General features: G+C 36.2%; 1 protein-coding gene across 3 annotated transcripts in view; it reads left to right on the forward strand.

Moving 5' to 3' along the window:
* camkk1a (calcium/calmodulin-dependent protein kinase kinase 1, alpha a) overlaps positions 1 to 27,985 on the forward strand; it is a 103,175-nt gene that overhangs the window by 49,674 nt on the left and 25,516 nt on the right. For all 3 annotated transcript variants that reach the window (XM_048187839.1, XM_048187841.1, XM_048187840.1), the window contains exons 3-7: positions 1,294 to 1,702; positions 15,756 to 15,803; positions 16,014 to 16,067; positions 24,277 to 24,328; positions 24,504 to 24,637. In XM_048187839.1, the coding sequence (XP_048043796.1) occupies positions 1,400 to 1,702; positions 15,756 to 15,803; positions 16,014 to 16,067; positions 24,277 to 24,328; positions 24,504 to 24,637 (591 nt within the window). In that variant the 5' untranslated portion in view covers positions 1,294 to 1,399. The remainder of the gene's footprint in view (positions 1 to 1,293; positions 1,703 to 15,755; positions 15,804 to 16,013; positions 16,068 to 24,276; positions 24,329 to 24,503; positions 24,638 to 27,985) is intronic.

A 27,985-nucleotide genomic window follows, 5' to 3' on the forward strand; every position in this document is an offset into this window, starting at 1 on the left:
GGCTATTGTCAGTGCAACAAAGTTGAGCTTTAAACTTTAAAGGTGCCCTTGATTCAAAAATTGAATTTACATTGGCATAGTTAAATAACAAGAGTTCAGTACATGGAAAAGACATACAGTGAGTCTCAAACTCCATTGTTTCCTCCTTCTTATATAAATCTCATTTGTTTAAAAGACCTCCGAAGAACAGGCGAATTACAGTCGGGGTGTACGCCCCCAGTATTTGCATATGCCAGCCCATGTTCCCAACATTATTAAAGGCATTAGATAAGGGCAGCCAGTATTAACGTCTGGATGTGCACAGCCGAATCAACAGACTAGGTAAGCAAGCAATAACAACAGCGAAAAATGGCAGATGGAGCAATAATAACTGACATGATTCATGACAACATGATATTTTTACTGATATTTGTAAATTGTCTTTCTAAATGTTTCGTTAGCATGTTGCTAATGTACTGTTAAATGTGGTTAAAGTTACCATCGTTTATTACTGTATTCATGGAGACAAGAGCCGTCACTATTTTCATTTTTAAACACTTGCAGTCTGTATAATTCATAAACACAACTTCATTCTCTATAAATCTCTCCAACAGTGTGTAATGTTAGCCGTTAGCCACGGAGCACCATCAAACTCATTCATAACCAAATGTAAACATTCAAATAAACACTGTACTTACGTGATTAGACATGCTGCATGACGAACACTTTGTAAAGATCCATTTTGAGGGTTATATTAGCTGTTTGAACTTTTTTTATGTTGTTTAAGGCAAGCGCGAGCTCCGTGGGCGGAGAGCACGAGCAATTAAAGGGCCAGCAGCCCTGAATCGGCTCATTTATAATGATGCCCCAAAATAGGCAGTTAAAAAAATTAATTAAAAAAAATCTATGGGGTATTTTGAGCTGAAACTTCACAGACACATTCAGGGGACATCTTAGACTTATATTACATCTTTTAAAAAAAAAGTTCTAGGGCACCTTTAAACAGATTAGCAGCAACTCAATACGGCAATCTTTTTTGCATTTAAATTAAGTTCGATAGTTTTATTATATTTATAATCATTTTGAATTAATATGTTACTATTTATATAATTCATATTAAGTCATCCTGCAGCCCCCAGGTTTGCTGAGGTGCTGCTTTAAAGGAAGTCCATTCGGTGGCCATCTTGGAAACATTCAGCTCCTGCTTTCTTAAACGAGGAAAATTTTTCAAAGTTTTGTCCAAATTACATTTCAATAACATACTCCTATTGTTTCTGTTTGTCTCTTCCTTCCTCTCTGTATCTGTCTATATAGCCACAGCTTCCTGTAACTGCAAACCAACGTTCAAGATTTAACACTTAATGCAAAAAACCCCACACACCCCTCCTCCCTGCCTTCAAGCTCCTCCTACTGCATCATCATGGCGATGAGCAGTGATCCTGGTTGCGTGGGGATGGATCTTGACCCAGAATCTTCCCAGACTGCTGAAATGACTGACAAGATGTCCGCAGTGTCCCTAAGGTCTGATACCTCCTTCAGTGTAGTGAAGAATGGGACTGGTGTTAAGAAAGTTCTGCCGAAGAGGCCACACCTGTCAGGCAGGAAGATGTCACTGCAGGAGAGAGGGACATACGTGTCTTCTGGGGGCGGGGCTGACCGCTACTCAAGAATAGCCAGACAGCCAACCATCGAGTCCAAACGAGTGTCCATCTCAGACTCGCAGGTGAGAGACATTTAAATATTGGCTGAAATTGCAATGGTTGTGTATGAAATATGATTCATCATTTACATTAATATACCTTCATTTTTAGAACTTAAGTGGTTGATACATTACATTTTTGATGACTGATATCTTAGGCCACGTTCACACTGTCAGTTTTTGGGATTGACAACCGCATTTACTTACAGGTGTGAGTCTCGAAATTTCCCGTTCACACAGCAACTTACAGTAGCGTCTAGAAAACTGTCTGTATGAACATGCAGCGAGAGTCAAGCCCGAATTCTAAGTAACCATAACGACAGTGACCAACGTAATATTAAAGATGGCGACGTCCATAAAACTGAAAAGTCTCATCACTTTTGACATGACAAGAGACCAATTGAACGGCGAGTTCATCCATTCAAACTTCATTAAGAGCAGCATCAATGTAAACACGCGCTAGCCGGAGTCTTTAACCGTTGCACTCGCATGTCATGTCCTTTGCGACGTCTCGCGCATGACACGGCATTTGAATTTCGAAAAGAAACAAAACTTACGGGAGCCGCTCCTGTGGAGAACAGTGACTGGATCTTAAAACCTTAAGATGACGCACAGCATATCTCTGTCGCTGGAAGGTACCGAAAGCGAAACCACACACAAAAAACCTTAGAAGAACGGCTCTCTTGTACTGTATGACGTGACAGACAACTAGTTGTCCAGTCCTGTTCTGTTCACACAGCGCAGAATTTCTGAGAATGTGGTTGTGAATCCTGAAAATTTACAGGTGTGACTAATAAGTAAATGGTACAATGGTACAAAAAGAAAGTAAATGGTAAAAGAAATGGTATATAGTGGAAAATAAATAAAGTTCTGTAATGACAACTCTCAAAATCTTTGGCATGGTAATGGGTACGACAAGGTTGTATGATTGGTCTTGGCAGAATAGATCTGCTACGCTGCTGCTGCAGAGCAAGTACAGGACTCACTACTGCCAATGCATGACACACTGCTGTGAGCAAGTAAGAGATGCTGCTGCTATACAATATAGCGTACTTGAATTACCCCCAGCAGATCTATACAGGTGGAGCTGGGGAAGGTGGAGGGTTTCTGAAGCGCTGCTAAGGCAATGCTACCAAAATATTTTGAAGGTTGAGCACGCAAGCTCATTGGCTACTAACACAGCAGGAACCAATCAGCTGTGTCCTATGGATAATGATGTGATTACAAACAGATTGAGTTTAAGGACCTATTAGCCTGTGCCATCTAGAGTTTCATGACAGAACTTTGTATTAAAGGTGCCCTAGAATCAAAAATTTCATTTACCTTGGCATAGTTGAATAACAAGGGTTCAGTACAAACTCCATTGCTTCCTCCTTCTTATGTAAATCTCATTTGTTTAAAAGACAGGCGAATCTCAACATAACACCGACTGTTACATAACAGTTGGGATCATTAATATGTACACCCCCAATATTTGCATATGCCAGCTCATGTTCAAGGCATTACACAAGGGCAGCCAGTATTAATGTCTGGCAGGGAGCGAGAGATTTAAAGGGGCCGCGCGCTGAATCGGTGCATAGTTAATGATGCCCCAAAATAGGCAGTTAAAAAAATTAATTTAAAAAAAATCTATGGGGTATTTTGAGCTGAAACTTCACAGACACATTTAGGGGAAACCTTAGACTTATATTACATCTTGTGAAAGAAAGTTCTACGGCACCTTTAATATGGTAAGTCTGTTTACACAGTAAATCATTTATTTTATTTTATTTTTTTCCAAAAAAAAAAAAAAAAAGACTAGATAATGCTATTTTTTACATACAAACACTGTGAATATGACATTGCGGCCAACTTGATATAGTTTAAATTCAAGGATTTAACTAACATAAAACCTGGTGGACATGTGGCTTATTTGAATGTACACTGTAAAGTATGCAAATGCAAATGAGAAGCAAGATTTTGTGCAGAATTAATTACATTTCAACCTGTTCTTCAAACAAAGTTGTCATATGGCTTAACTGTTTGCTGCTTGTGTGTAAGCAGATTTGTGCAAGGATGGAATGGAATACAAAGTTTGTGAGGTTCTTGGAATGAAATATATTTATATTGATAAAAAAATATATTAAAGGTGCCCTAGATTATGTTTTTAAAAGATGTAATATAAGTCTAAGGTGTCCCCTGAATGTGTCTGTGAAGTTTCAGTTCATCATTTCAATCCCTATTTTGCCGCATCATTATAAATGCGCTGATTTTATGCTGCGGCCCCTTTAAATCCCGTGCTTTCCGCCCACAGAGCTCGCGCTTGCCTTAAACAGTGCCTTAACAAAGTTTACACAGCTAATATAACCCTCAAAATGGATCTTTACAAAGTGTTCGTCATGCATGCGTCGGATTATGTGAGTATTGTATACTGTTATATTGTTTACTTCTGATTTTGAATGAGTTTGATAGTGCTCCGTAGCTAACGGGTAATGCTACACTGTTGGAGAGATTTATAAAGAATGGAGTTGTGTTTATGCATTATACAGACTGCAAGTGTTTAAAAATGAAAATAGCGACGGCACTCTTGTCTCCGTGAATACAGTAATAACTGATGGTAACTTTAACCACATTTAACAGTACATTAGCAACATGCTAACGAAACATTTAGAAAGACAATTTACAAATATCACTAAAAATATCATGTTATCATGGATCATATCAGTTATTATTGCTCCATCTGCCATTTTTCGCTATTGTTCTTGCTTGCTTACCTAGTCTGATGATTTGGTTGTGCACATCCAGACGTTAATACTGGCTGCCCTTGTCTAATGCCTTTTATAATGTTGGAAACGTGGGCTGGCATATGCAAATATTGGGGGCGTACACCCCGACTGTTACGTAACAGTCGGTGTTATGTTGAGATTCGCCTGTTCTTCGGAGGTCTTTTAAACAAATGAGATTTATATAAGAAGGAGGAAACAATGGAGTTTGAGACTCACTGTATGTCATTTCCATGTACTGAACTCTTGTCATTTAACCATGCCGAGATAAATTCAGTTTTTCATTCGAGGGCACCTTTAATGTCTATTTGCTAAATGCTGATGGTATATGAGAAATCTGGTTACACCTGACTGTCTTTCTAGTTACATAGCATGAAGAGCATGTGCTGTGTGTGTGTGTGTGTGTGTGTGTGTGTGTGTGTGTGTGTGTGTGTGTGTGTGTGTGTGTGTGTGTGTGTGTATTTGAAGCAAAACTCATTTCCTGTGATTAGTGTCCAGGACAGGTCATGTGGTGACTCATACAGCCATACTTTAATAAGGCTTCTTTCATTCATACACAGCCTCAGCATCCCCCCTTCTCGTAACAACCGGCTCCTATTAAAGAATATCTTTGTTCTGACCTGTAGAGGTGGTCTATGCGTGTTTGGCTGTTGTAATGTGTGTGTATGGCCCCGTTTCTTCCTGTCTATATGTTTGTGTGTGTTGATGGAGCTTACGTCTTTCTGAAGACTGACACTGCTCTGAGAGGAGCATCAGCTGGTCGAGTTCTCCTCATCTGCTCTCACGCTTCTCCAGTGATAGCCACAGAGGGGAAAACACTCTTAGCTCTTAAGCTATTTACTGTCATTGATGTGGTTTCACAAAAAAGGTTCACAACTTCTTAATGATTTGTTTACAAATCAAGCTCATCAAGTTGAGTCAGTAAGTGAATTCCAGTGGATGAGTCCGATTTGTAAATAAGTTATCGTTAGTAAGTGCATCAGCATGCACTTTAAAAGCTGGGTTGGAGTAAAGCAGTTATAATGTTGTGTAACCGCTTTAGACCACTACGCCATGGTGTTTTTGTCAGCAGGAAGAGCACAAAGACAGAAAGAGACAGAGTCAGTAATTAATATATGGAAGTGGTCGGATCATGACCTTGCGGTAAGCGCTTGTGCTTTTAACAGCAATAGAATAAAGTAATTTGCAGTCTTTGTATGGAGGAATTTAATAATCATTGAAGCTCAACAAGTATGAAATATCATCAAAAACTATACACAAGATGTAAAAGCATTCAGACTGAAAGCATGGCATTTTGTAAGAATAAAATATATTTAGAGGCAAGTTCAATTAATCATGGATCATAGAGATTAATCAGGGCAAAAAGATCATGAGTAATCTTGAATAATTATTTTAATGATATGATTTTTTTCTCAAATAATCTATTGACAGCTGTATTATAAAAGAAAGAATATGTTGTGTAATGAGCAATTGAGCACACATTCTCATGAAGAATAAGAATGCAATGTATAATTTTTTTTACTGGATGCTGTGTCTTGAGGGAATTTTATTACAATACTTCTCATTCAGTAACTGTGTGTACGCTCCATAATTGTTAATAAAACCTGCGTAGGAACTTTTTCATGCAGAAATCATGATCAATAAGTAATTGAGGATTAAATGTACACTACAGTTCAAAAGATTGGGGTCTGTAATTTTTTTTTTTTTTTTATATATATTTAAAAGAAGTCTCTTATGCTTAGGTCTACATTTATTTGATCAAAAATATTCGATCAATTTGGTGTGAAAACTGTTGTGCTATTTATATTTCTGTGGAAACCGTAATTTTTTACAGGATTTGTTAATGAATAGAAAGAACAAAAGAACAGCATTAATTTGAAAAGAAAAAATTATTTAACAATGTAAATGTCTTTACAGACACTTTTGATTAATTTAAGTATTACAATTAGAATAAGAAATTAAGTATTAATTTCTTTCAAAAACCCAAAACTTTTAAATGGTGTTAATTCAAAAATAAGTAGTTAGGAACATGGAATTTATACTAAATGTTTATTATATTTTTAAAAATGGAAAATAATATATAGAAAATATATTACAGAAAACTAAGTGTCCCTAGAGTAAATACCTCACATGGAAATGATCTGGGTGTGTATTATGCTAATTACTAACTGTAGGTACACGCCTCTTTAATTACAGTAATCCAGGTTCGTCAACATTAGATCCAGAGGAAGAACAAACTGACTCCAATTTTGATACAGTAATTAGTGAATGAGACCCATTTTATGTGGATTATAATTAATGATTTTCTGAGGTTGAGGTGTCCTGTTCCCTTCTTAACCTGATCCTGTTTCTAATGGTCTCAACCACTCATTCTATTCCTCATCCTTTTTCTCCTTCACTGTCCAGTCATATCTTAGAGACTCTACTGTTTTCTTTGACTTACCGGGGGGGAAAAAAGTCAGTCTTGTCTCTCTCTGTCATTTCTTCCCACAGACTTCAGACAGCTGTCATACACACTCTCCTCTCCGCAAGTGAGGTGCGCGTCACACCTTGACACTCCAGCTGAAGTGTGAGCAGTAATGTGAGGCTGTTTTGGTTAAGGAACACAGAGCAGTCAAAGTAATTGACTGTCAGGTTTCACATGGCTGGATATTTCTTTTCTCTTTGCTTTTGCTCTTTCTCTGTTTCTTTTTCCCTTTTGCCCTTTTCCAGTTTGCTCTCTTGTACTTTTTCTTCATTCACCTTTGGCCATGATGCACTCATGTCCTTTCTATAAAATGCTTTGCGCTCTCTCTACTTCCAGTATTACCAACAAACACATGCACACAAACCTACACCACTTACACACTGTGATCCCAGATGTTATCGTAGTACAACATTTGAATGCACAATATGGTTGTATCGTACTTAAACCCAAGATTATCCAGTCTAATCTGGGTTTAAAAAAAAAAAAAGGACCAACCTGGAAGAGGACCAAACTGAAAATTGAGCTTGTGCTCTAATCCTCGACTGTCACACTTAAACGTTTTATTTCCCTCTGTGAAAACTTCAGCTCTCTCTTTCGAAATTTCCCTCTTTATGTCCTCTGTCTTTCTCATTCATCTTTTCTGTTTATAATCCTTCAGTTTTCATATCCCCTCCGAGGCATCTCTGCCTTCACAGGAAGAAGAAGTGGCATTTATTTGTTATGACAGGTCTCAGATGTGATCTGACTCTGCAAGTAAACTACAGAGCATGTACTGTATGTATGTAGAGTTGCATGTGCTCTGTTGTTTATAGGTGTGAAATCTCATTGAAGCATAACCTGATCTACACAATAGCATTAGCGGCCTGGAAAATCTGCTGTCATCTGTAGACAACAATTTGAAAGCATATCAGTTTTGAAGTTAGTTGTGGATGATTTTTCCTCAGAACCCACCAGTTTATGAATTATAATAACACAGACAACAAGAAACCTCCTGCATCACTAGACCTGGATATTTCTGCTCTCTTCTTCTTCTAAGTATGAAATTAAATATGGTTTGAATTTGATTTTATGGAGTCTGTGAGACAAACAAATTTGAGACATTTATGGATAGAATGTGTAGAGTGCTATGAAAAATGTATGTAATTTGCTTCTAGTACACTGTAAACCAGATACATCAAATTTTTTGAGTAATGATGTTCCCAATTTTAAGTAAGCAGAACTACCAAGTTTTGAATTTGTAGTATTCATGTTTGTTAATTGCTCCTAACTTGAAGTACTGAGTTAGTAAACTCATACATTTTAATAGCAATTAACATAAAAGATTTAGTTAACACTCTGAGGTCTGAGGGTATCGCTGGCGATACCACCGTGGTTTTTTTCTTATCAGTGTGAAAGAGACTCAAAATACTCCATCAATGTTGCACATACAATTAAGAGTTATACACCATTTTAATCTGTGGAATATCTTCTTTCATTTGTGTACACTCAGAGTAAAAACAAAATGTTGTGCTTTTTGTAAAATAAAGAAAACTAACATAATGCGTGATCTCTCGTCTCCCTCTGAACGAAGTCCAATCTGATAGTTCTTAGAAAATGAACTGTAACTTAGTGAATACTAATGACAAAAAAATTACACTTATGTCTAAAAAAACGTTAAGATGTCAGGTTTTAAAACATATAAGTCAAATCGAAAACAAACCTTCTGTGTTTATGTAATCTGTATGAAAAGAGAGCCATGTCAGAAGTCTGTGATTCAGCTCATTATCCGCTAATGCGGCCACGCCCACGGAGGGAGCGCTATTCAGACGCAAATTCAGTCAATACATGCATTCGTCATCTCAATCGTGTATTTATTGTCTTCAAAAGTGTTTTGAATAGCCATATTTAGCGATTTCTTGCCTCTGTTAGTTCCTTGATTGTCACATGATATGCCTCTTCTTTTACTGAGGCATTTGTGGACAAAAGGGGCAGAGCGCCCTCCGGCTCAAGTATGAATTAAAAACACAGCATCCAGCGCTCATAATGATGACAATAAATATAGAATAATAAATATTACTCCTCTGTATAGAAAATTGATATAAACATATGAGAATCCACCAATATTTCTCCAAATGTGTATGCTTTTAAGCATATTAAGAAATTATGGTCAATATAAGATTTTAAGAGTCAAAATGTGAAGCTTGAGTCCTAGATCTTTTTAATGATGTATAGTTTGTCAACTGCACATCAACATTAAGGCTCTATAATATAACAAATATAGTAGCCTATATGAAATGCCCTAGAGGTAGGAATGTTCAGACGCGTTGCATCACAGAAATACATTATATTTTAAAGTATATTAAAATAGAAAACCATTATTTGGTTAGAGACTTGAGACTTCTTTTAAAAACATTATAATGGCAATGTGTTCAATCTTTTGACTGGTAGTGTAATTTAACATAGGCCTATACAAAATTTTCTTCATATCATGTGCAATAATACGTGCATGCATGAGATCACAAAAATCATGTTTTTTTTTTTTTGTCCTGAGTGGACTTTAATCCTGTTATCAGCATGATCACAGAGGGTTTTTTCACAGCCTACCTGACTGAAAGGCCTCATTAATATGCAAGTCATTTCAGGTCATTATTATTCAATTCTTTTGTCTTCTCGGGTGAGAATCACCCATTATACATGATGATTCACGACTCCATGCATACTGTGTTTCTTGACCAAAAGTGTCTTATAAAATTTAAATCTCTCTATTGTTTTATATGAAGGAGTAGGCAGCATAATTTTTACATAATTCTGAAGCAAAAACTCTAGTCTACAACCTCCAATACCCAGAAGTCTTATGAACACAGATTTAATATACTTTTTTTGGCCTTATTTCAGTATTCAGCACAAACTAGGCTACAATAATATGTGAGGAACATGTATGTACATGTTTATGTTTTTGAAGGAATAACGTTTATGCGTGGTTATTGAAAAAACAAAAAACTTAAGTCACTGAAATAAAGCCAAAAAATATATATTAAATCTTTGTTCACAAGACTTCTGGGTATTTGAGGTTGTAGACTAGAGTTTTTGCTTCAAAATGAGGTAAAAATTATGCTGCCTGCTTGTTCATATAAAACAATAGAGAGATTTAAATAAAAAAGAAACACAGTATGCGTGGAGGCGTGAATCCTCATGTATAATGGGTGATTCTCACCTGAGAAGATAAAAGAATCACATAATAATGACCTGAAATGACTTGCATATTAATGAGGCCTTTCAGTCAGGTAGGCTGTGAAAAACCCCTCTGTGATCATGATTCAAATCTCATCATGGTGTAAATCAAACATACAGAAAAAACAGCAATACTGTGAAATATTATTACAATTTAAAATAATGGTATTCTATTATATTCTTTAAAATATAATGTATTTCTGTGATGCAAAGTTTCTGAACAATTATGTTACCTCTATGGCATTTCATATAGGCTTTTAGCTTAAAAGCATGCACATTTGGAGAAATATTGATGGATTCTCATATGTTTGTCAATTTTCTATACAGAAGAGTAATATTTATTCAGGATTTATTATCATTACTATGAGTGCTGGATACTGTCAATTCATACTTGCAGCCGGAGGGCGCTCTGTACACCTTTAGTCCACAAATGCCTGAGCACTAAAGAAGAATAGGCAATCCAGGAACTAACCGAACTAACAGAGGACAGAGATCACTAACTATGGCTATTCAACACACTTTTCAAGACAATAAATACACGATTGAGACGATGAATGCATGCATTGCCTCAGTATTTGCCTCTGAATAGCGCCCCTCCGTGGGCGTGGCCGCATTAGCGGATAATGAGCTGAATCACGGATTTCTGACATGGCTCTCTTTTCATACAGATTACATAAACACAGAATGTTTGTTTTCGATTTGATTTACACGATTTAAAACCTGACATTTCAACATTTTTTTAGACATAAGTCTAATTTTTTTGTGATTAGTATTCACTAAGTTACAGTTCATTTTCTGAGAACTATCAGATTGGACTTCGTTCAGAGGGAGACGAGAGATCACGCATCATGTTAGTTTTCTTTATTTTACAAAAAGCACAACATTTTGTTTTTACTCTGAGTGTACACAAATAAAAGAAGATATTCCACAGATTAAAATGGTGTATAACTCTTAATTGTATGTGCAACATTAACGGAGTATTTTGAGTCTCTTTCACACTGGTAAGAAAAAAACCGCGGTGGTATCGCCGGCGATACCCTCAGACCTCAGAGTGTTAACAGAAACTCTTCTAAATTAGCATAACAAAACACTAATCACTACTAAATCTCCCTTCCCATTAATCTTGCACAAAAACATTATATAACACTTAATTTTAGCATTTACTCTCCCTTTCGAGTGCCATGGGCAAAGCATGCTGGGAAACAGAAATCCCAGCCCAGTTTCAGTTAAACTTAAGTTCGTCTAAATGAAAAGAAATGTGTTCATACAACTCAAAACAATGAAACAGTTCACTTTACGTGAAATATGTCAGTGCTGTGAACTCAAAAGAAAAAGAAAGTTCTAAATACTCATAACAGTTATCTAACTGAACTAATTTGTTTAATTTAAGTTTGTCCTACTCAAACCAGTTAAGTATTTTGAGCATTATGGTTTACAGTGTAAGGGCTCTATTGTTCTTTACTGTCTAAGCCATGACAATATGAATAACTGATGAATGATGTGAATTAATAATGTGATGATAATAATATTGCTCATTTTCATTAGGAATGCACAATATATGGTTCCATATTGGTTATAGGTCAATATTAGAGATTATTAAAAAAAATGTGTTTAGATATCAGCTGATGAAATAATGCTCATTTTCTCTATTTTTACATTTTGATTGCATTTGTTGCACTCTAACACTTAAAATTAATAATTAAAACACTAATAATAATAATCAGCGGAGTGAGGATCCATCTGCAGCTTTATTTTGGTCAGAGTCAAACAGTACAGGGTCAATACACCACAGTAGCAGTGGAGAAGGCAAAACAGAATCATAAACAGGGACAGGCTTGGGTCGAGGCAGGCGGCAAACATACACAGTCCAAAAATCAGGCAAAAGGTCAGGGCAGGCAGCTTATAATCACAATCCAATAAACAGGCAATAGTTGGGGTGAGCAGCAGAGAATCAAACAACAGTAAACAGTCCAAGATCAAACACAGAATAACCATCCACAATAGAAACACTCAGAAATGACCACCGTAGCAAATCAAGACTTCGCAAAGGATATGTGTGTGTGGCGTGAAATATGAGTCAATATTCTGGTGAGAGCTCCCTCTGATGATCCGGAGGAAGCGGAGAGGGAGCCTCACCTGTAACAGTAATCTTAATATCAAAATGAATATCTTTTTTTCATACTTTATACGTATTAGTGTTGTGATGCCTAAATTTTCTGAAAATGGTTTTAGTTTTTAGTGTTTAATTTTTTATTTATTGTGTCAAAGACAAAAATATAGGACATAACACAAAAGTGTTTAGTGGCTTATTGGTATCGGCCATAATTGTACTAGTATCAGTGCATCTCTAATATTTATGTAACAAATTTCCTTCTAGTTAATCATTCTTTAAGCTATGTTTTCCTGTAAATTAAATGTGACGCACAAAAATGCAAAGTACTCTCCTCTGCTCTTGTTGTTGGTGAGTTTTGACCATCTGCTTGTGTGTGCAGGTGCAGGTTTACTGCAATGCAAGACTCGCTGAGTGTGTGCCAGTAATAGTCTGGACTCAGTCCAACTTTCCCCTCTTCTGCCTCTTTCTCTTTACCTCTCTCTGCCTCTTCATCTTACTTTTACATTATCTGTAAATAAACTGCCTTTTCATCTTTAATAATGTTCTTGTTCTGACCCTGGTTGTGGAACGGTTCAGTCATAATTTCATGAATGGTGGAGATAATCTTGATACTTGTATCATGTATCATATGACAGTTGTTCTCACTATGACAGTGTTTTCAACCATATAATGTTTAGTTTAGGTTTCTGACATTTAAGTACACATAGTACTAGGATTTTTTTTATATATATAGTTTTTAATACGCACTGATGTCTATGGAAGCAGCAATAATAATCCTTTCATAATTTAACATGTTTTATTGATATCACACATTGTATAGGTAACTATAAAATTTACTCTATTTTTTACCCAGTTCACTGGCCACTTACTTTCATGTCTTTCGGGAGAAGTGGATAAATTTACGTTTTAATGATCATGTTAACTGATCTATAACGCTATGGGCGATTGGCACTGCAATTCAGAGAATTTGTCTGATTTAAAGGTGCCATCGAATTGAAAATTGAATTTACCTCGGCATAGTTGAACCTAACAAAAAACAAGAGTTCAGTACATGGAAATGACATACAGTGAGTCTCAAACTCCATTGTTTCCTCCTTCTTATATAAATCTCATTTGTTTAAAAGACCTCCGAAGAACAGGCGAATCTCAACATAACACCGACTGTTACGTAACAGTCGGGGTGTACGCCCCCAATATTTGCATATGCCAGTTCATGTTCAATGCATTACACAAGGGCAGCCAGTATTAACATCTGGATCTGTGCACAGCTGAATCATCAGACTAGGTAAGCAAGCAAGGACAACAGCGAAAAATGGCAGATGGAGCGATAATAACTGACATGATCCATGATAACATGATATTTTTAGTGATATTTGTAAATTGTCTTTCTAAATGTTTCGTTAGCATGTTGCTAATGTACTGTTAAATGAGGTTAAAGTTACCATCGTTTCTTACTGTATTCATGGAGACAAGAGCCGTTGCTATTTTAATTTTTAAACACTTGCAGTCTGTATAATTCATAAACACAACTTCATTCTTTATAAATGTCCCCCGTTAGCCACGGAGCACTATCAAACTCATTCAGAATCAAATGTAAACATCCAAATAAATACCATACTTACGCGATTAGACATGCTGCATGACGAACACTTTGTAAAGATACATTTAGAGGGTTATATTAGCTGTGTGAACTTTGTTTATGCAATGATAAGAGTCGAGAGCTTGAGAGGGGGCGGAGAGCGCAAGCAATTAAAGGGGCCGCAGCCTGAATCGGCGCATTTCTAATTATGCCTCAAAAAAAAAAAAAAAAAATTAAAAAAATCTATGGGGTATTTTGAGCTACAACTTCACAGACACATTCAGGGGACACCTTAGACTTATATTACATCTGGTAAAAAAACGTTCGATGGCACTTTTAAATGTTAACAGACAAAATAGAATTGGAATATCAGATATTTCATTATGTAGTTAATAAAAAAGGAAAATTGAAATAAAACCAATACGTCAGTCTTACAGCGCTACTGTGATGGAGGGTTTTCACGTGACAAGCATTGCGCATTGTCATGGAAATAATAATACATCCCTAACCACGTGCCCGCTCAAAAATACTTAGTGCAAGTGTGGAAAAAAATCTTTTGACTTAGAAAAGATATTAATTGCAGCTGTTGATACAGATATGAATTGGACCACAATGATGTGATGGCTTATTAAAAACAGAGGTCAAAAACATACTGAAAATGCTTTTATTGTCCATATTAGGATTTTCAAATTGCTCTTAAAAAGTGGTAAATTAAACAACCATTTCAACATTCATACTGATTGTTTTCATTCTATTGCTGCGTCCCATTTTGCCTACTTATACTCTGAAAAAGTACATACTTTTGATTGTGTAGCAGATCAGTAGGCAAGCTTTGGGACATACTACTTTGTCATAACTGCGTCTTTAACAGACAGCCCTGTCAATAATCTTGTCACAGTTAAAATCCTCCATATTCAATTTAATTTAATTTCCTACCGTTTCAGATAGAAATGTAGCACGTTGATATGCCAGTCGTGGGTCTTTCATGTGGAGAACTCCTCTTTTGTGTGTGTAGTTTGCATAATGATGCAATTAAAAGTTAATGACCAAACTTATCTTTGCAAAAGTTCACAATGCTGTTGCAGATTAAATATAATGTGGATAACACTGAATAAATATCTTTTCATCAGGTTAGATACTGATTATTAATCACTCAAACCCCTTTATCTAAACCTCTCTACTTAACCATCGGACTGGCACATCCGCCATGTTTGTAGTTTTTAACACTTTTTATTTGTGTTTGTAGTTCTAACCCTCGTCCAGTGTGCAATGAGTTGTGGGCGATATTAGCCGTTAGACTGTGCACTGATCTGCACTTCACATTCTAACCTGAAAAAGTAGACCATCTGGATGTCTTTGGAATACTAATTTTTAAACGTATTACGATTTGGGACACACTAATTCTAATTTCAAATACTCTTTAGGATGGATAATATCCAAATTGGGACGCAGCATTATACATATACATTGCTGAATTTGTCTACACAAATGTCTAAGAACTACATCTTGTTTTCCATATTAAATAAATTAAATTATTATTTAAAATGACCTCAATATAAATTAATAAAAGCTGGGTAAAAGATCTTCAATGAAAATCAATATTTAAATGTCCTTTCTTGAACTGAATTAACTCCAAGGTGGATCAGATGTTCTGCCAATAGTCAAATGTCAGGCTATGGGAAACTGAGATTGCGGTATTTGCTATCATAGTCATTATTTTTTAAAATCTTTTCTTTCACAGTTTCCATTCTTCCCTTGTGGAATAGGTTATGAAACAAATGCAGAGATATGTTGTTTCCGCCTGTAACTGGCTTACATGTTCCCTCTGGTGTGTAATATATTAATATAGTGTCACGGCTCCTTTGTGTGTGCAGCTGGTATTGATTCAATTCTCTCTCTGTCTCTGTTCTTTTGTCTCTTTCTTTCTCGCTCTCTCACAATTTCAGGATTGCCAACAACTTAACCAGTACAAGTTAAAGAGTGAGATTGGGAAGGTAAGCCCACCTACATCTTGGTCATATTGTGATATTATGATAATCGACATGCATATAGAAATAAGTAAAATCCTATTGCCATATTGTGTTTCATAGCAGTCACTCAGACATTGAGACACTGACTCTTACTGACCCTCAGCACAGTCTCAGTCTTGTTTAGCTGTCTGACTCATCACAATCTACATATTTTTTGTATCTTCTATCTTAAAGGGCTCATATGGTGTTGTCAAGTTGGCATACAATGAAGATGATGACAAATATTATGTAAGTACCTTTTAAAATAACAATTATTTTACATTTGGATGTCCTTGTTACATTGTTCTAACTACTGACTAGTACAGTGTTGTAGGCTGTTGGGGGTGGCCTGTATAGCAAAATTGAATTTGGTTATGCTAGTGGTGCTTTGAACACAGTCATGCGGTGTGTATTGTGAGTGAGGATGTAAAGTAAAGGTATAAGGAACAATATACTGGGGAAAAGAGATTGGAAAGAGAAAAAAGGCATGACAGAAAGTACGATGGAGGAGAGGAAGGATAGATTGAATGGTAATGAAAATGAGAGCAGATGGGGGAGGATTGTGATATAACAGTGATGGCAAGAATGTGCAGCAGTCCTTAATTTTATTTGGAGCTGTTCATATCAGCCCACAAACACCATCACTGTGGATTACAATATGCACACAGTAACTGAACAAACACAGATAGAAAAAAATCATGATTTACCTCTGATACTTTTATTTAATTGGCAAATTAATTTAATTTAAGCAGTGTTTAACTAAAAATGTAAAATGTATAAATGTATTTTTGTGTTGTTGTTTTGTTTTGTTTTTTTTGGGGGGGGGGGGGGGGCGTGGATTTTATCCTCCTACTATTATATTTGTCACATTTATGCAGAACTGTTTTCATGGTCATTTTTTCCATGCAGTCTATGTGACAGAAAGTGAGATTTTCAACATTAATAAGCATAAAATAAGTTAAAGCTGTGTTTATTTTTGTGGATGCAGGCAGCATATGGGAGCTAACAGTTGGAAACAGTGTGCCAGAATAGCTGAATATTTTAAAATGTCCTGCAGTGTGACATAAAAATACCCTACTCAGCATTTTCATGTTGTATTATGATTGTGTATGCAGGCTCATGATAATGCATGATGCATATATGATTAAAAGGTTTAAGTGTGGAATAAGGAAAACATACAGTCTAAATGACTTGGATTGTCATGTTGTTGTTGTTGTTGGTGGTGCTAAACGTGGCGTTTTCAGAGATCCAGGATGGACAGGCGTTTGTGCACCACAATCTTTTTATTGTACGAGTAGTGCAAATCACCTCCATTGAGAGCCTATTCACTGGATGAAAACACTTGGTTAATGAGAGAGTTCAGATGAGATGGCTCAGACTCCTTCATGCTGAGAAAAAGGCCACAAACACTCAAACTAGCACTTCTCACAACAGGAGAAAGGCACAGCTGAAATCATAACCTTGAAGAGAATGGGCTTTCAACAGCAGAAGGCCGTTCCTGGATCCTCTTCTGTCAGACCATATATATGAGATATAAACTGGGTGACTCAGCAGTGGGAAAAAAAGCATTTATTGGTTTTTCTGAAGCATGCACATACTAGAATCGAAATGCACGGATACAGCATGACATCATGTATCAGGATAAAGGGGTCTTATTTGGTATTAGGTGTGATATTTTGCAGGTCTACTGATCACATCTGAATATTTTCCTCTCCTTCTTTTAATCATCTGTCATAACAGACAGTGTGTCTGAAAGCAAAATATAGCTCTCAGTTCCCAGCTATATTCATTAATTCATGCTGTTTGGATATATAACAGCAAGGATGAATAGAGGACAGAGATCAAATCCTTTCATAAAGGCAGAGTAGAGTGAGACTGCCCCTGTCTCTGGCCTTTACACTCCACTGGCCTCACAAACCTATGAGCAGGGTATTACCGGTCTCACAATTGCCACACAATCTCTTTTTCTTTACCGGTAGAATGAATTCTCCATGTCTTTTCTCCTGCTCTTTCAGTCTTTCTCATGCATGTTTTAAAGGTGCCCTAGATTCAAAAATTGAATTTACCTTGGCATAGTTAAATAACAAGAGTTCAGTACATGGAAAAGACATACAGTGAGTCTCAAACTCCATTGTTTCCTCCTTCTTATATAAATCTCATTTGTTTAAACGACCTCCGAAGAACAGGCGAATCTCAACATAACACCGACTGTTACGTAACAGTCGGGGTGTACGCCCCCAATATTTGCATAATGCCAGCCCATGTTCAAGGGATTACACAAGCCAGTATTAACGTCTGGAGCTGCACACAGCCGAATCATCAGACTAGGTAAGCAAGAATAACAGCGAAAAATGGCAGATGGAGCAATAATAACTGACATAATCCATGATAGCATGATATTTTTACTGATATTTGTAAATTGTCTTTCTAAATGTTTCGTTAGCATGTTGCTAATGTACTGTGAAATGTGGTTAAAGTTACCATCGTTTCTTACTGTATTCACGGAGACAAGAGCCGTCGCTATTTTCATTTTTTAAACACTTGCAGTCTGTATAATGCATAAACACAACTTCATTCTTTATAAATCTCTCCAACAGTGTAGCATTAGCCGTTAGCCACGGAGGACAGCCTCAAATTCATTCAGAATAAAACTTTAACATCCAAATAAATACTTTACTCACATAATTCGAAGCATGCATGCAGCATGCATGCTGAACATCTTGTAAAGATCCATTTGAGGGTTATATTAGCTGTGTGAACTTTGTAAATGCACTGTAATATACAGGGAGTGCAGAATTATTAGGCAAGTTGATTTTCTGATCATATTTTTTTCCCAAGCACATTTTACCAATTCCAATCCACATCAATCTTAATAACTACTATTAATATTGTTTTTAATCATTTATAAGTGATATATAATTGTTCATGAAGGCTGGAAATGAAAAATGCCTTATATTCAGGTGTGCAGAATTATTAGGCAAGTTTTCTTTTACAGGCAAAATGAGCCAAAAAAGAGATTTAACTCAGACTGAAAAGTCAAAAATTATTAAATACTCATGAGAAGGATGCAATACTAATGCAATACTAGAAATTGCAAAGTTAAAGCATGACCAAGGGACAGCAAAATGCTCATTGGGTCAGCGGGGTCAGACAAAAACAGGTGGAAAAGAAAAGACACATGTTAACTGCAAAATAATTAAGAATTAAGGTGAAGAATTAAGTGTGAAACCATCAGGAACCCTTTAGTCTCCAGCGCCACCATTTTCCAGAGCTGCAACCTACCTGGAGTCTCCAGAAGTGCAAGGTGTTAGGATCTCAGAGACTTAGGTTAGCTAAAGAATCCTAAAAAATGACCTGCACTTGATAAGAATCACAAGCTGAAGTGTTATAAAATACATGAAGACTGGGTTTTTTAATAGGGCTTATAGACAGACAGCTTGAGAGTGACTCCTGATGGACCAGCACCACATCCTCTTGTACCACTGTTTGAAGAATTTATCCAGAATCTGGCAGTAAGGTGTTTGAGTTCACTTTTAGTCCATCTCTTATCCTGAAATGTCTGTCTTGCAGAGATGGACTAAAAATGATCTTCCAAAACTTACTGCCAGATTCTGGAAGATAAATTCTTCAAACAGTGGTACAAGAGGATGTGGTGCTGGTCCTTCAGGAGTCACTCTCAAGCTGTCTGTTTATAAGGCCTATAAAAACCCAGTCTTCATGTATTTTATAACACTTCAGCTTGTGATTCTTATCAAGTGCAGGTCATTTTTTAGGATTCTTTAGCTAACCTAAGTCTCTGAGATCCTGAGACCTTGCACTTCTGGAGACTCCAGGTAGGTTGCAGTTCTGGAAAATGGTGGCGCTGGAGACTAAAGGGTTCCTGATGGTTTCACACATAATTCTTAATTATTTTGCAGTTAACGTGTCTTTTCTTTTCCACCTGTTTTTGTCTGACCCCGCTGACCCAATGAGCATTTTGCTGTCCCTTGGTCATGCTTTAACTTTGCAATTTCTAGTATTGCATTAGTGTTGCGTCCTTCTCATGAGTATTTTGACTTTTCAGTCTGAGTTAAATCTCTTTTTTGGCTCATTTTGCCTGTAAAAGAAAACTTGCCTAATAATTCTGCACACCTGAATATAAGGCATTTTTCATTTCCAGCCTTCATGAACAATTATATATCACTTATAAATGATTAAAAACAATATTAATAGTAGTTATTAAGATTGATGTGGATTGGAATTGGTAAAATGTGCTTGGGAAAAAAATATGATCAGAAAATCAACTTGCCTAATAATTCTGCACTCCCTGTAGTCGAGAGCTCGTGTGGCAGGGAGCACGCGATTTAAGGGGGGCGGCGCCGAGTGTAAATCAGTGCATTGTTAATGATGCCCCAAAAATAGGCAGTTAAAAAATTAATTTAAATTAATTAATTAAAATCTATGGGGTATTTTGAGCTGAAACTTCACAGACACATTCAGGAGACACCTTAGACTTATATTACATCTTGTGAAAAAGCATTCTTGGGCACCTTTAAAGTTTCTTTTTAATTTCTCCCATTGGTAACATCCAGCTGTTTTCTCTCTTTCACTCTCTTTCAACCGTAGTTGAGAAAACATTCAGTTTGATAATTTTCTTGTCATTTAAACTTAATTTATGAAAAAAAGTGGATTTTATTTTTTTTGGCGTAGATAAAGCGGCGAATATTGAATATTATTATGTTAATGTATAGTACGTAATCCCATTTAGCAAAATTACTACAACTTCTAACCCCATATTAAGTTGAGTTGAGTAGAAAATGAGTGTATATACGGTACTGTGCAAAAGGTACTGTACTGTATGGTACTGTACGGTACTTTGGCACATTAGTATTTTCAGCAAAAAAAAATAAAAATAAAAAATTTAAGTCAGTTATCTTTTGCTGTAGAGTGCCAGTAGGAAATATCAGTTTACATTTCCAAACATTCCTTTTGCCATTAATTGTAATAATCCAGTGAGATTTTTGTATGCTCCACACAGAGATCTGATCTCACCATCATCGAATCTGTGATTACATGAAGAAACAGAAAAAACTGAGACTGATGCTTGAAAAAACCTACCTGCAAAGTTACTTGAAAAACCATGCGCAAATGTACCTAGCAAAATGTGCATGGTTTAAGATGAAGGGGCCTTTTATTCTGAGATATTGGATTTTATGGCATGAAAAATTTAGGGAAAAGACCACAGAGTTTTAACATGTGCTTCGGTTAAAGTTTGAATTCCTTCCATGACAATATGTGAAAGTGTGTCATGAAAAAAAGAATGAATTTTGAAATTGTCCAGCAATCACTCATTATGTTTTCTGCAGGTGCTAGAAACCCAGGAAAAAAGTAGACAAGACACAGGTGCACAATTCTTCTGTAATGGACATCTTCCATTATAAAAAGACACAGATTACTCAGTATGCGTTTCTCAGGAAGTACATGTTTTAAAAGCCCAGTTCTGTGTTCCAAAAGCAATTTATTTGATTAACATTTGAATTGCTTGTAAAGACATCAGATCCAAACATCAGCGGTTCAAGCTATTTATTTTTTCTTTTCACAAGAAAACCCATATAAACTAATTGATAAACAAACCACAAGCACAAATGTACCTAGGACAAAAGCTGAGGGTGGTCACACCAAATATTGATTTGATTTAGTTAATAGAAGAATTGATAAGTAAAATCTATTTATGACTTTATTTTTTAAAAGCATCCTCACTTTACAGCATTTTTACACAAGTGCCTAAAACTTTTCACAGTACTGTAGCTTTGGAGATACGGCCACAGTTCTTCTGGATTCTGTTATTCTGGTCTTTTTTCTGTTTCTTCATGTAATCACAGATTTGATGATGGTGAGATCAGATCTCTGTGTGGAGCATACTGGCTGTTGTGAGACACCTTGTGTCAAAAATCTCACTGGATTATTACAATTAATGGCAAAAGGAATGTTTGGAAATATAAACTGATATTTCCTACTGGCACTCTACAGCAAAAGATATAAATAACTGACTTAAAACCTTTTGGGGCGGGGCGGGGGGGGGGGGGGGTGAAAATACTATACACACACACCACATTCGGCTTTGCCATCAAAAGAATAAATTACATATTAAAATATTTTAAATAGTTATTTTAAATTTGAATAACATTTCACAATATTATGGTTTTTATTGTATGTTTGATCAAATAAATGCAGATTTCTTGAGCTTAAAGGGGTGGTTCATTGCAATTTCACTTTTTTAACTTTAGTTAGTGTGTAATGTTGCTGCTTGAGCATAAACATTATCTGCAAAGTTACAGCGCTGAAAGTTCAGTGCAAATGGAGATACTGTCTTTTAAAGTTATAAGGCAGTTTAATGACTACAATTACGACCGGTGTGGACTACAACGACCTTCTTCCCGGGTTGATGACATCATAAACACTGAAATTAACATAAACACTGCCCTGTGAACATGCAACAAAGTGGCCATGTTGCAAGCATGCAAGTCTTTTGTGTTTGGGCTTCCTAGGGACGCTGACTTCAGGAACAATGTTTAAAATTTATGTTTAATTCTGTTCCTGACAATTATAATGCTAATTTAGCAGTCTGTGCTGCACATTTTACGGAAGACAGCTTCCAGAATCTACACAGGTTCAATGCTGGTTTTGCACAGAGGCTATTACTGAAAGATGAAGCAGTTCCCACTTTAAAAGCAGAAGCTGCTGTTTATGGGCCCCAATATGTAAGTATGTTTTATTGTTTATAAAGTTATATCGTTTCTGGGGCATAAACAAAGACCAACGCGGTTTGGCTTTGCTTGCCAGTTAGCTAAATTCTATTTTATACTTCAACAAACTTCTATGTAATCACACCAGCAAACTTCTATTGGTATTTGTTGGCGTGCCATTTCTGGACAATGTGAATCGTGACACCGTGTTCCGGACAGCGAATCACAATACACTGGGCCAGCTAACCAAACTGAGCCCATTGTGTATTTCTGAGGGAGGGGCTTCATAGAACCAGGAGCATTTTTAGAAGGGAAACAGTGGTGTAGAATAAAGGTAAAATATATGAAAAATACGGCGTTTTTTTTTTTTTTTTTTTTTTACGAAGCATTAAGACATGTTAAACTGCACCCTGTAAACACAATAAAGCCTAGAAAAAAAACGTGAACCTCCCCTTTAAGTGACTTCTTCAGAAACATTTAAAAAATCTTACCAACTCCAAACGTTTGAGCAGTAGTGTGTGTGTGTGTGTGTGTATCAGTTATACAATTTAAAAATCTCAAATTAATAGCAAAATAGAGGCATTTTCACTTGTGGAGCCCACTGTATTTTTATAGTACAAAACTGTATTTAGGTATTGCTTACTTGCTGATTCATCTCATCGTTTCAAGTCATTTATATTCTGACGCTTCAGTTCTTTCCGTCCCTGCTGCATTCTAAATAGCAATTTTGTTTCATCGTGCTCACCTCTGACATGTTCATAAAACATTCATGTTTTCCTCTTCACTCTTTGTGAACTGTTATTTAAACTCGTCAGCTCTACAGATGTAGCCCTCCTCCAGCTGTCCTTGAGGCCGAGGAGAAAAGCACTTTTTCTTATTGCTAACTCTTATGGATTCTAAATCTAAAGTTGTACATGGTTTAAAATGAAGGGGCCTTTTAAACATTTATTATTCTGAGATATTGGATTTTATAGCATGAAAAATTAAAGGAAAAGACCACAGAGTTTTAACATGTGCTTCGGTTAAAGTTTGAATTCCTTCCATGACGATATGTGAAAGTGTGCCATGAAAAACAAAAGAATGAATTTTGAAGTTCAGCACTCACTCATTACGAAACCTCATGTTTTCTGCAGGTGCTAGAAACCCAGTAGAAAAGTAGACAAGACACAGGTGCACAATTCTTCTGTAATGGACATCTTCCATTATAAAGATGACTCAGTATAGTACATGTTTTAAAAGCCCAGTTCTGTGTTCCAAAAGCAATTTATTTGATTAACATTTGAATTGCTTGTAAAGACATCTGATCCAAACATCAGCGGTTCAAGCTATTTATTTTTCTTTTCTTGAGAAAAACCCATATAAACTAGCTGATTTACAAACCACAAGCACTTTGATCTGCGTGCTTCTTATTGCCTGTCACTCACTGTTTGTGACCAAATTTCTGCATTCTCTTCAGCAATCACCTGCACAGGAACACAGCTGTGAGAAGAATCTCGAGTGTCCCATCAAGGCCAGAAGCAAACTGCAGTTGATTGAACTCTATGAAAGCTTTGTTTGATTAGTATGTAAATGGAAAAAAAGTCAGTTGATTATGTCACTCACTTTACAGGCTCAGGCAGATGGAAATAAGTTGTTTTTGAGAAGACCTCTGTGTAGAATAGTTCAGATATCTTTATATTCTTTGCAAGATTGTCTATTCGTCTCATAGTATCTGTGTCTTCTTTGTTTTGCAGGCAATGAAAGTGGTATCCAAGAAGAAGATGATGAAACAGTATGGTTTCCCTCGTATGTATGGCATTTACATTAAGTTTTAATTTGAAACCAGATGTATGCAGATGTTATGCACAACAGATGTTGTTCTTTGGGGCAGATGGGCCTCTATATTAGCTGAAGAATTCAGTATTTAAATGAAGCAGCATCCCAAGTTCCTTTTATTCTTAATCATTCTTTCGCTGTGCAGGCCGACCTCCTCCCCGAGGTCCTAAAGCGGCCCAGGGGGAGCAGCCCAAGGTGCTTGGTCCTCTGGAGAGAGTTTACCAGGAGATAGCCATCCTGAAAAAACTGGACCACCTCAACATAGTTAAACTGGTTGAGGTAAGGATTACAGACAAATCCATTCATTCATATAATCCACTGTTTATGAACTTATGCTAATTAATAGTACTTTAATAGAGAAAATAATAACAAGCGAACTTCTATCCGTTCTTCGAAAAGTTCTTGTAAAGTTCTTTTTTTATTTTTATAATGTTCTCTGAGTTTTCACGATTTTTACACCAAAAAACATCATCATTTAAAAGTAATAGGCTAATTTCTATCCTGTTTTTGACCCTCTCTTTGAAACACTCCATTTTGTTGGGCGTGCCGCATTAAAGACTTGGCAGTAAACGCTCACTGCTATGATTTTGTAACAGTTTTGCATATTCAAATAATGTTCAACATCCCTGCCATTACACGAGTGTAATTGTTTAGAAAATTTCAGATGTTGAAAAATATTTTGTTACATACTGTAGTTAAAACATTTGCCAACAATATGCAACATTTATGCTTATTACATATGCTATAAGTCTTGGTTGTGGCAAATAAAGTTTAAGTACTGAGTTACCTTGACAAATGATAACTTACAGTGATTCATGTAAACGAATTATGAATGAATGTACCAACGTTTGCCGCACTGTTGCTCTTATAAGCTATTCATCATTCATCCTTTTCGATAAAGTGAAAAACATATACATTGTCATTTGCAGTGTCTTGTTTTAAATAAAATGAAACATGTTGTAATGTCTTACTGATGACAAAACAGAAGATCTCACTCACTGAAGCTTTTATTCAGGATCACAGTGAATGGCTTCGATCGGTGCTTTCTTCCGTATCAAGGAATCCCCCTTATTAACCCCTTAAATGCAGAAGCAAAGGAAAAAACAGCAAATCACAACTATTCAGTTTGACTGCAGTATAAATACTAGGGGTGTGACGAGATCCCTTGTCACGAGATCTCGCGAGACTAAAATGTGACGAGATTTCTCGTCGAGGCAAAAAGTAGTCTCGTGATGTTGCCATGACAGAGTGGTTAGGATGATTAGGAAAGAATATGCCACCACTGCGTTTACATTACGCCTCCACTGTCGTTTTGCTTTGTATTTAAATAAAAAAACATTTAATTCATTTGGATAACGGTCGCCGCCGCTCCATATTTACAGAGTTACGCGCGATCGCTGAAAGTGAAAGTAAACGCGAGCGCGCATTCAAACACGATTTCAATACTCCGCATTTTGAAAGCGGCTCCCTGATGAATGCAAATCTCTCAATATGAAAGCTATTTTAGGCTGGGCAGTGTAGTTGTAACCATCTCTTAGCTCTGTATCACAGAAAAATTTGGTCTTATTTGCACTTTGAATATTGAGAGAGTGCGATTATGGTCGCACTTATTGTAAAGTGTTACCATAAAAATGAATAACTATGGAGTCAAATTAATGCCTTAAAGTTTAGCACAAAAATAAAGTTTTGCAAAACAAAAAAAAGTATTGAGCGGAAAAAAATAAGTATTGTAAACAAAAATAATAAATTGCAAAATAAAATAAAGTAGTGCAAAAATAAAAATATAATCAATTACAAAAATCAATGACAGCTGTAATCCTATTTTATCTTTGCCACATATTTTTCATGCTCAAACCTACTAAATCATTTGCAACGCTCATTTTATTTTGCGTTTCAGTCAAGCGTGCGCTCGCGATACCGGTTTTTCCTTTGCGCTGTACTTTTCTGCGCGGTTCTCTTTATGGCACTGGTTTGACGTGGGGGTGGAGTCAAGAAACGGGGGCACGTCCCCGCAAAACACGTCATCGGCAGGAGACGCAGATCGCAACAGAACAGATCAAGCATAGAGACAGAGCGCATTTATTATAATCTGAAAACCACGCCCACCGAGGGGAAAACAATCCAACCGTCTCCATTGACTTTGTATTGCGTGAGGCTGCCTTCTTGTCTTTTCTGACTTATTACAAAAAACAGAACAAAGCTGCTGCGTGACAATGCACAACTAACAAGCTAAAAAACCTAGAAATAAGTTTTTATAAGCTGTCGACCCCAAAAAATGAATGTTTAAGGACACAAAAGTGGATACAGGCAGTGAGACAGAGAGCAACGGGTCATATTACTATAAGAAATGCATTGGAGGGGAACGTAATCGGCGACAGGTGAAATAATTCTTTGACATGGTTAATAAATGCGCTCTGTCTCTATGCTTGATCTGTTCTGTTGCGATCTGCGTCTCCTGCCGATGACGTGTTTCGCGGGGGCGTGCCCCCGTTTCTTGACTCCACCCCCACGTCAAACCTGTGCCATAAAGAGAATCGCGCAGAAAAGTGCAGCGCAAAGGAAAACTGAAACGCAGAATAAAATGAGTGTTGCAAATGATTTAGTAGGTTTGAGAATGAAAAATATGTGGCAAAGATAAAATAGGATTACAGCTGTCATTGATTTTTGTAACTGATTATATTTTTATTTTTGCACTACGTTATTTTATTTTGCAATTTATTATTTTTGTTTGCAAAACTTATTTTTTTCCGCTCAATACTTTATTTTTCCTTTGCAATTCTTTATTTTTGTTTTCAAAACATTTTTTTATTGCTCACTTCTTTTTTTTTTGTGTGCAAAACTTTATTTTTTTTGCAAAACTTTAAGGCATTAATTTGACTCCATAAATAAGAGTTTTCTCTTAATCTTATTAAGCACAAACAGTAATGTTTCATTTGTTAACATGCACTGTGAACTATCATGAACTAACAATGAATGACTATTTTTATTAACTAACATAAACAAAGATTAATGTAGCACATATTGCTCATTGTTAGTTGATGTTGGTTAATTAATGTTAATAAATGAGACCTTATTGTAAAGTCTTAACATTTTCATTTTTACTGTTTTTATTTCTATGATCAGTTTGTAGAAAGGAGTTCAGTTAGGAGGTCAAAAGTTGTAAAGGCTCATAAATCATCTACAGTAAGGTCTGAAGAGACTGAAATCATACAGGAGAGAAGTCAGTCAGTTGAGTTAGTGGCAAAACACAGTACAGTACTTGAGTAATTGTCTTTTACTGCATATGATAATTCATACTCAGAAAGTAGAACTGAAATGACATTCATTACAAGATGATTAGTTAAAACATTTTAAATGCACCTGTAGAATATTTTTTCTAGTCATGTATTTTGCCATTGAGGATTTCTTAAAAATAGTGTATAAAAATCTTGTCTCGTCTCGTCTCGTGAACTCAATCTCGAGAATCTACCTGTCTCGTCACACCCCTAATAAATACCCAGTACATATAAAACGATCTCTAACAGACAAAGCAATAGTTACACTTGTGTGTTGTGACATTCGAATATATAATCGTCACTGCATCATTTTTTATTTTCAGTCTCTATGAAAAGTCTGCGCCGAACGTCT

The sequence above is a fragment of the Megalobrama amblycephala genome, linkage group LG4, assembly GCF_018812025.1.
Source record: "Megalobrama amblycephala isolate DHTTF-2021 linkage group LG4, ASM1881202v1, whole genome shotgun sequence".
Lineage (NCBI taxonomy): Eukaryota > Metazoa > Chordata > Actinopteri > Cypriniformes > Xenocyprididae > Megalobrama > Megalobrama amblycephala.